Source organism: Hetaerina americana, unplaced genomic scaffold, assembly GCF_022747635.1.
Source record: "Hetaerina americana unplaced genomic scaffold, ioHetAmer1.1.p SCAF_1, whole genome shotgun sequence".
Classification (NCBI taxonomy): domain Eukaryota; kingdom Metazoa; phylum Arthropoda; class Insecta; order Odonata; family Calopterygidae; genus Hetaerina; species Hetaerina americana.
Genome location: NW_027286069.1, coordinates 85,391,715 through 85,400,480, shown reverse-complemented (window position 1 = coordinate 85,400,480; position 8,766 = coordinate 85,391,715). Strand labels below are relative to the sequence as shown.

General features: G+C 39.8%; 1 protein-coding gene across 1 annotated transcript; it reads left to right on the top strand.

The window, feature by feature from the left end:
• The first annotated feature begins 5,597 nt into the window (after positions 1-5,597).
• Positions 5,598-7,400, top strand: LOC139686414 (cuticle protein 21-like). The gene is made up of 2 exons (XM_071583608.1): positions 5,598-5,634; positions 6,531-7,400. Exons 1-2 carry the CDS (start codon positions 5,623-5,625, stop codon positions 7,260-7,262), a joined length of 744 nt encoding a protein of 247 aa, XP_071439709.1. The 5' UTR covers positions 5,598-5,622; the 3' UTR covers positions 7,263-7,400.
• The last annotated feature ends 1,366 nt before the right edge of the window (positions 7,401-8,766 follow it).

The window sequence follows — 8,766 nt, the reverse complement described above, 5'->3', positions numbered from 1 at the left end:
TTGGTACATCTATTGTTGATATTCCCTTTAAATCTTAGTGTCATAACTTGACATTTGCAAAAGTTACGGTCGGTTTTCGGTATGTCCATCAGTGCTTCCTGCGATTTTTCCATTACTTCCTCTCGGCTGCTAAAACGCGTTCCCCGTAATGGTTTTTTAACTCGATTGAACAGAAAGAAGTCACAGGGAGCCAAATCAGGTGAATTCGGTGGCTGTTGGATGGTATTTGTTGCATTTTTCGTCAAAAAATTACGAATAATGATAGCACTGTGCGACGGTGCAATATCATGGTGCAAAATCCACGAGTTTTCTGCCCACATTTCTGGTCTCTTTCGGCGAATTGCTTCACGCAAACGTCTCATAACGCCCAAATAATACTCTTTGTTTACTGTCTGGCCTTCTGGCAAAAATTCATGATGCACTACACCGTTGTAATCCATGAAAACCGTCAGCATTGCCTTCTTTTTTGACTGAAAACGACGTGGTTTTTTTGGTCTCGGCTCATTTGGTGAACGCCATTCACTTGCCTGATGTCTGGATTGCGTGTCGCACTCATAAACCCACGTCTCGTCTCCAGTAATGATCCTTTTGATGAATGTGGGATCGGATTCAGCCTCGCAAATCATGTCTTTTGCGACGTCAACACGGTCTCTTTTTTGCATGAAATTGAGGTCTTTTGCTGCTACACGACGGAAACCCAAATCATTAACCACAATGTCTTGGGCGGATCCATAGGCAATGTTCAAGTCCTCCGCTATTTCTCTGATAGTTAATTTGCGGTTATTGACCAACATTTCTTTTACTTTATCAATTTTTTCACCGACTTTCGATGTCGATGGTCTGCCACTGCGTTCATCATCTTCGATTGACTCACGACCACTTCTGAACCGCTCATGCCACTGGTAAACGACCGTTTTTTTTTAGAGAATCGTTGCCGAAACACTTTTCCAACATTTCCAACGTCCGTGCGCCACTAAATCCGTTTTTTACGCAAAATTTAATACAAGTTCGTTGTTGCAAATTTAAATCCATTTCTGCAATTGTAAAAAATCGCCAACACACACAGAGATAGATGTACTCTTGGCTACGTAACTTTTGCAAATGTCAAGTTATGACACTAAGATTTAAAGGGAATATCAACAACAGAGGTACCAATTTAACAAAAAAAACAGAACTCAAATCGGAACGATGGGAGCGCCACACGGTGGTTATTCCGGGAACTTTTTGTTCAAGGTAGTATATATATACACACACACACATATATGATAGGAGTAAATGATTTGAGAAAAGAAGTATTTCAATGAGAAAGTCACATTTCAATGTGGTTGAAGGTATGAGGAATATTCGAAGTCCCACGTGCCCAAGAGCATATATGAAACAACTTACGAATAACATATTGAGGTTAAAGGGGTATACAATGACTGGCCTATACGCATTAAATGAGAAATATGGTGTAAGTGCACGGAAATGAGTTAAAATTAGTTTTTTTACTAAATTCACACCAACTGGAAACAGCAAAAGCTCAGCGAACAGCACATGTGGATTTCTGGAGCACAAGGAAATTCCGTTTATATACTAGCCTCTGTTTATATACTATTCTCCATTTGGGATGCTAAGGTCATTAATATTTGGGACAGTTTTACAGTGCAAATATCATTCGTTTCATCCCAGTCTAGGCAAGTGATTTTTACACTTAGAAATTCTCGCATTTGGGTGCACATAAGCGGCTGACTCAGGTGTAATAACTGTCACGGAATTTCCCGCCGTTCTTTGAATTCATTAATATTTGATTCTGAAAGGGGAGAGCAACGGACATAAAGGGAAAATTAATTCAGGAGAGGAAAATGTCAACGTTATTTATCCAGTAGAGGAAATATCAACGTCGAGGCAAATAATATCATGTGTGAGTGTATATATGTGTGTGTATGTATAAATAAATAAATAAATAAATAAATATATATATATATATATATATATAAGGCAAGTTGTTAAAAATATGTAAGGCATGACCAAATATTTTTTAACCAGAAAAATTAAAAAAAAGAACATTTCAGGCGTGATACGGTGGACTATCATGATTAATTAAAAATTGGCAATATACCAAAAATATTTTGTGGCAAATTGCCACTTTAAATTAACCAGGAAAAGCTACTAAACTTTACACCATCGGTTAATGGGACACTCCAAGAATATATCATATCGATGTCTTTTTTTATTATAGCCTAATCTGTTCGAATAACAAATTATTTCAAAAGGTATTCACTATAGCCGACTTGTTTTCACATAGGAGGTATAAAACGTTTTAATAACTAAATCATTTACTTCTGAAATTACGTAAGTGTTGCATTTAAATGCTCGATTTAAATAAAATGGAAACATGATTTATCTACTATAATAACAGTGTGATACTTAGGAGAGAGAGAGCGCAAGAATCCAAACAATCGAACGGCATCAAAAAGTCAAAAAGTATCTTTTTTTTATTCGATAACAAGTGAAAAAGCAATTTAATAAAAATTCAATTAAAAAAAGCACGTCACTAAAATCAAATCAGTCGAAAGAATAATTCATTCCCCATTTCTGCTCCAATCAGGACGGTCTTATAACACACGTCAATATTGATAGACATGGTTTGCCATCGTGAATGTAATTCTTTAAGTTACCTAAACAGGAAAAGGATTTAAAATCAAGACTGCTTAGGAAGGTTTAAATTTTTTCTCCTTTTAAACAAGCTCAGTGTAACGCGACATTTGAAAGATTCATTGAATTGTGCCGCGACCAATCCAAAAAAAATGATTTTACACAAGAATTCCGAGGAATTTGATTGAACCTGGGTCCTGCCAGAGAAATGTGTAATTTCTTCCAGCATCTTATTTTTACCAGCACTTCAAATATGTATTTTAAATTCAAGGGAGACATTCTAATTTCTGAAAAAACTTACATTAACTAGCAAAATACTCGGTGAATTTCAACGGGGGATATTATCATGATTAGAATTGATAGTAATACGAATTGCTCAATGAACTACTTTTTTCTGTCCAAAAATTACGCTGGTGTAGTGAGGCAAATATTCTATTTTTTCATCTTCAAGTTTATAAATAAATCAAATATGCATTGGATGATTTGACCTGACTGACTATGTAAGCATAGTATCTCCGCAATAATTTTTCCACGCACGAGGTGTGTTTAGAAAAGTTATTATCATAGCTATTTCACATAGTGCATGGCTAAGTGTACCGTGATTTCTAGCCATAAGGTCAAACCATCAATGGAGAGTACTGCTTACAGAAGTTCAACGCCGATTGCGTAAAGCAATTCGAAAAAAGTGTATGTTCCGTCTGTAAAGTCCGTATTTGTAGCGACAAAAATCATGGCTTTTGCAACACCACAAGAATACACCTGTTTACACTCCACGGCTTATTCGTGAATATTTGGCAAAAACAGCTCTGTAATGATGCCCCAGCCTCCATATTCCCCGTGTGACTTTTTTCTGGACTGAAAAAAAGAGAATTTTAAATGGTCGTTTTAAAAGCCTAGATGGGATAAAAAACGCATCGCTACGAGAGCTAATAACTATACCAAATATCGAGTTCCAAAAGTGTTTCGAGGATTGGAAAAAGTGCTAGCAAAAGGAAGAATGGAATTCTTTCCACATTACTCAAATTCCCGTCACATATTAGACAAACCTCGTATATTCTATACTACTTCCCAAAAAACATATCTGCCTTCCATTTATTAAATACCTCTATGTTCCGTCAAAAAAATCGTGTTTCATCACTAAAAGTTGGAGTAGGTTTTCCAACGTAATTCTTGTTGCCAATATAAAACTACGAATTACTAAATTTCTTACAATAAATGACGTGTGAGCACTTCCCTGTATGTGACATTTCTCCCTATATGCGCTTTCCTCTTTCAACATAACCTCAAGCGTTCGCTCTGTTACTCGCAACATTTTTTTTCCTTACATCTTCATTCTAATCCCTCCTCACTTTCTCTTTTCCTTCTCCCAAAACGACATGTGTATCATCTTCTATCATCTTCAATCGATATTTTTTCACCTACTCATTCTTACCCCTCTGATCAATTCGTCCTTTATGCACCCCATCTTCTCGGCAAAAATTTTAATATTTTCATCGAGTTGTATCTCATCAATTTCAACATTCTCTTATTCCCATACTATCAATCTCAATTCTATTTCTTTTCATTGACACTCTATAATTTTATTGATGAAGAAAAAAAGAAAACTCTGACAAGCTTACCGTATAAGGCTAAAATCTGATTGATACTGAGTATGAAAGGCCCTTAAAATTTACGTACATATTTACTCTTTCCGATCAGTTTTGTGTAAAGATCTATAGGTCTGTGATAAATATCAATTTTCTCGTTGGAACGGAACATCTTTAATCAGGCGTGACAGAAGAATGGCACGGATTAAGTATCTTAAAACCTTTCATCTTTCAGATAGGGAAAATTGCAACCCTTATCATGAACGCAAATAATTTCAAAACGCTAAAAAAGGAAATCTTTGCAGAGATACTTTAACGCTTACCTCATGGAGCTAAAATTTGACCAATATGAGCAACAAATAACCCCTTAAAATGAACAATTGCCGCTTAGACTATTTGACTATTTCGATTTTCGAGTCTGCTCTTGTACGATATTCTAACTATCTAGATCACTCGTAGTTTCTTAAATAGGCGTGCATACAGAGAATAGGGGATCAGTACGTATGGATTTTCGCGTCGGGCAAAGAATCGTCCTTGGGCACAATAAATCATTTGGACCCGCCAAGAGGTCTCGCCGCCTCGCTCCCACGCGCCCAGTGTCCAAAACCCATAGGGCACTGTCGCCGCCGTATTGCAGGCACGTGGTCAGACATAGCCGACTGTCAGACTCTATCCATCCAACTGGCGGTCCATGAACCCGCTAGAAGCGAGCGCGGCAAAGGAGTCAGCCAACGGACAGGCTCCCTTGCGCGCGGGATGGAACTCTCGCTCGCTTCCTCGTAAGTCGCAAAGCACACACAAATATCGTCTGACACTTTTCCCATTAGCGACGCGCTCTCTCCCTCTCTTTCGGCGTGCGAGGGTATCACGTGTCTCTCCTCGCGCAATCACACACCCCGACGAGTGTCCCCCCGAGGGGAGGTGACTGAATAGGTGGGTAACTCCTCTGCGAGAGTGGAGGCGATGTTCCCATGGAGTTCAGGGCGAGGCGAGGGTGGGGCCCGCCCTGCGAAATATGCAGATTGAGAGGAAAAATGGGTACGGGAGACGGCGGGAGGAGTCGGGGAGGAGTGACACAGTGAGACAGAGAGGGCGAGGGAAAGAGGAAGGATGGATGGATGGGGGGAAGAGGAAGGCGTCGCCCGGGGCGTGGGCTGCGGATGTGCAACCGACGGAATCCCAACGGAGGTGGGCTACAATTCACATCTTACTTGGGAACATCAGGGATTGCGTCAACTAACATATGCACGTCTGCGTGTGTGTCTATGAGTGTCACACGGTGGCATAAAAGGGTAACAAAGGGAGAGTTCTTCACACGGCAGAGCTATATAAACGGAGCAAAAGAGGGCCGTATCATCACATCCGAATCAAGGAGCTGCACAAACACATCGGAGGAGCCATGTCTTTCAAGGTGAGTTTCGGATCCGGCCGCGAATCTGCGACGACGACGTTCGGTGGAAACCTAAGGATTACCTGACTCCGCAGATAGTGTGGCATCTCTCAGGAACTCGGTGATGTTCGTCAGCTTGACTCGTCAGGGAGTGAAAAAGTTTATAATTTAATTTAATTGCGTACTCAAAGGCTTTGTCTCAACCGGTGAACGTGCAAAAGTAACATTTTGATATGTAGCGAACGCGATAAAGTATCACTTTCAGTAGTTGACGCAATTTCAGCGATCAGGGAGCGCTTTGCCTTCAGTTACGCATTTAGCAAGTTCAGCTAATTGTGCTTAAGTGCCATCTCAATTGAAATCAAGGTTTATCTCAAGATCCTATGGAAATATGCACAGTAACAAATTATATTTTGGTTCCTCAAAGACACGAAAAGAAGCTACATTACAATTATAGCTCGAATTATTAAGAGCTCTCGTTTAGTTTTTAATATTCCATTATGTAGCATACCCTTGTTTATTAATTTTATGGACACATTAAAAGTTATATTCAATGTATTATCCCCATGCTATCTTAGAAAAGAATGGTTAAATGAATGGAAAAAGTTAGTTTTTGTGGATTAAGAGTCATATTATCTTTAACTCAGAAGTATGTATTACATGAAAAAATACCGGAAAATCAAGACATTAAATTAAGAACCCATGGAATATATTTTCTCACATTATTGACTGATATTATGAAGCCAATTCAATTGGAATTAATAGGTGGTATTCCATGTGTTATATAAATAAACGCCATCAAGTACTAGCTGAATTTACGAGATGAATACACCACCATTTCCAGTTAACAATATTTAATACTGTATGACATTTTCCTAAGAAGATATATTGTAATTTTTTTTTCATTTCCTGGACAGATCGTCTTTTTCGCCGCCTTCGTGGCTATCGCCAGGGCCGCAGTTGCTCCTGTGGCCTACTCGGCGCCTGCCATAACCCACGCTACTTATGCCGCACCCGCCATAGCCCACGCCGCACCTCTTGCCTACGCGGCACCCGTCGGTAAGGCCGTCGTTGCCGGCCCCGTCGCCAAGGCCGTCGTCGACACCGACTACGACCCCAACCCCCAGTATTCCTTCTCCTACGACATCCAGGATGCTCTAACCGGAGACTCCAAGAGCCAGCATGAGACTCGCAATGGAGACGTGGTCGAGGGACAGTACAGCCTTGTCGAGCCCGACGGTACCCGCCGCATCGTCGACTACACCGCTGATCCCGTCAACGGATTCAACGCAGTCGTCCACAAGGAAGGTACTGCCTCCGTCGTGAAGGCCGCCGTCGCCGCACCAGTCGTCACTAAAGCCGTCACCCCCGTCGCCTACCACGCCCCCGTGGCCACCTACCACGCCCCCGCGCCCGTGGCCTACCACGCCCCCGCGCCCGTGACGTACCACGCCTCCGCGCCAGTGGCCTACCACGCATCCGCACCCGTGGCCTACCACGCATCCGCACCCGTGGCCTACCACACGTCCGCACCCGTGGCCTTCCATACCTCACCGGTCGCCGCTTACCACGCAGGACCAGCCGTGGCTTACCACGCACCGGCGCCGCTGGCTTACGCCGCGCCCACCTATGGAAAACTTCTTGGCTAGAGTTGTAATTGAATGAGACTTCACTGAAGTTCAATGCATGTCGTTTTCCACCTGTACATATTTTATATATGCGTGTGTATATTTAAACGAATGAATTTAACTATGCCATTCGCTGTTTTTTTGATGCCAATAAAAATCTTTTACAGAAAAAATATATAACAGAATCAAATTTAAAGTAAAACGTAAACTCGCGTATATTTAGGAAGTAGCCATATTCTTCGGAAATGCCAATTTGCACGTCATTTCACTAAGCATAGTATAACTGAGAAAAAGACTTTGATTGGTGAGGGACAAGTCCGAGGGCAAATAAAATTCTAGCCAACTATTTACGATATACGGAGAAATTGAGGCAAAAGGAGATATTCAGTAGAACTCGTATTATGTAAGTCCAGAAAAAGATACACAAAATAGACCTTCCAACGCAGTACTACATAGATGAATTCCAGATATCCATGGTAGCTATAGCTACCATAGATATCTGAAATTCCATCTGGGGTCTTTTTGAAACAGGCGTATGCATATTCATTGGACTTGATCAACACACACATCTCAATTTAGAATCTAATTCTGACAGGGTTGAGAAAATTTCAATTTCAGTCAAAGACAACGATTAACTTTGCGCTTTGACTCCTGATAAAGTCAACTTTACACCAACCGCAGCGGTACATAAAATGTTGCAATATAGCTCGTGATGAAACCTTTAAATAACAATTAGAGATTTCAAAGAAATATTCATTCCTATTGGTGAATATAGATCGATTTTTGGGACTAAATGAGTAGATGGGCAGTAATATTTCCTTCCAATAATCACGTTACACGGTTCTTCTTTGAACAGTGTATAATATATATATATATATATATATATATATATATATATATATATATATATATATATATATATGTCTAATCGGAAATTGTGATATCTACACTGTCTCTTTAGTTACTACTTACATATGCCACGTTTGGGTCTAATACTTCGCTTGAATATATAGCATATGCAGGGAAATAAGACCCACATCCACGACTGTACTCTAAACACAACCACAAGATAGAAAAGGCACAGAGAGACTATATGGATTCACCAGAAAACGTGAACATGAGAGCAAAGAACCTAAAAGGAAGAGTAATATAGGAAGGTTTCTGTACTAGCCAGAAGAAATATTTCCCAAAGTGAATATATGAATGCTTCCCGAAATAAATATAACCAATTAATCTCATTTAGGTAATTAAAACAAATATGTAAAATTAAATATTATTACTCAAAGGAATGAAAAAAAAATGATTAGACTTGCTCAAAGCAATTGGGATTTCCTTATTAATTAACACTAACTAACCAAATCTAAATTCTGGATTTAAAAGAATTCGGTCATATTTTCCAGTTTTACCCAAGAAAAACAATTGTTATATGATCTCAGTGTTAGACGCTAAATCGTAAAAAAACTTTGGTGAGAATATATGTTTATCCCAAAGGAAGACGATTAAAAAAGTTACCAATCGAAGAAAA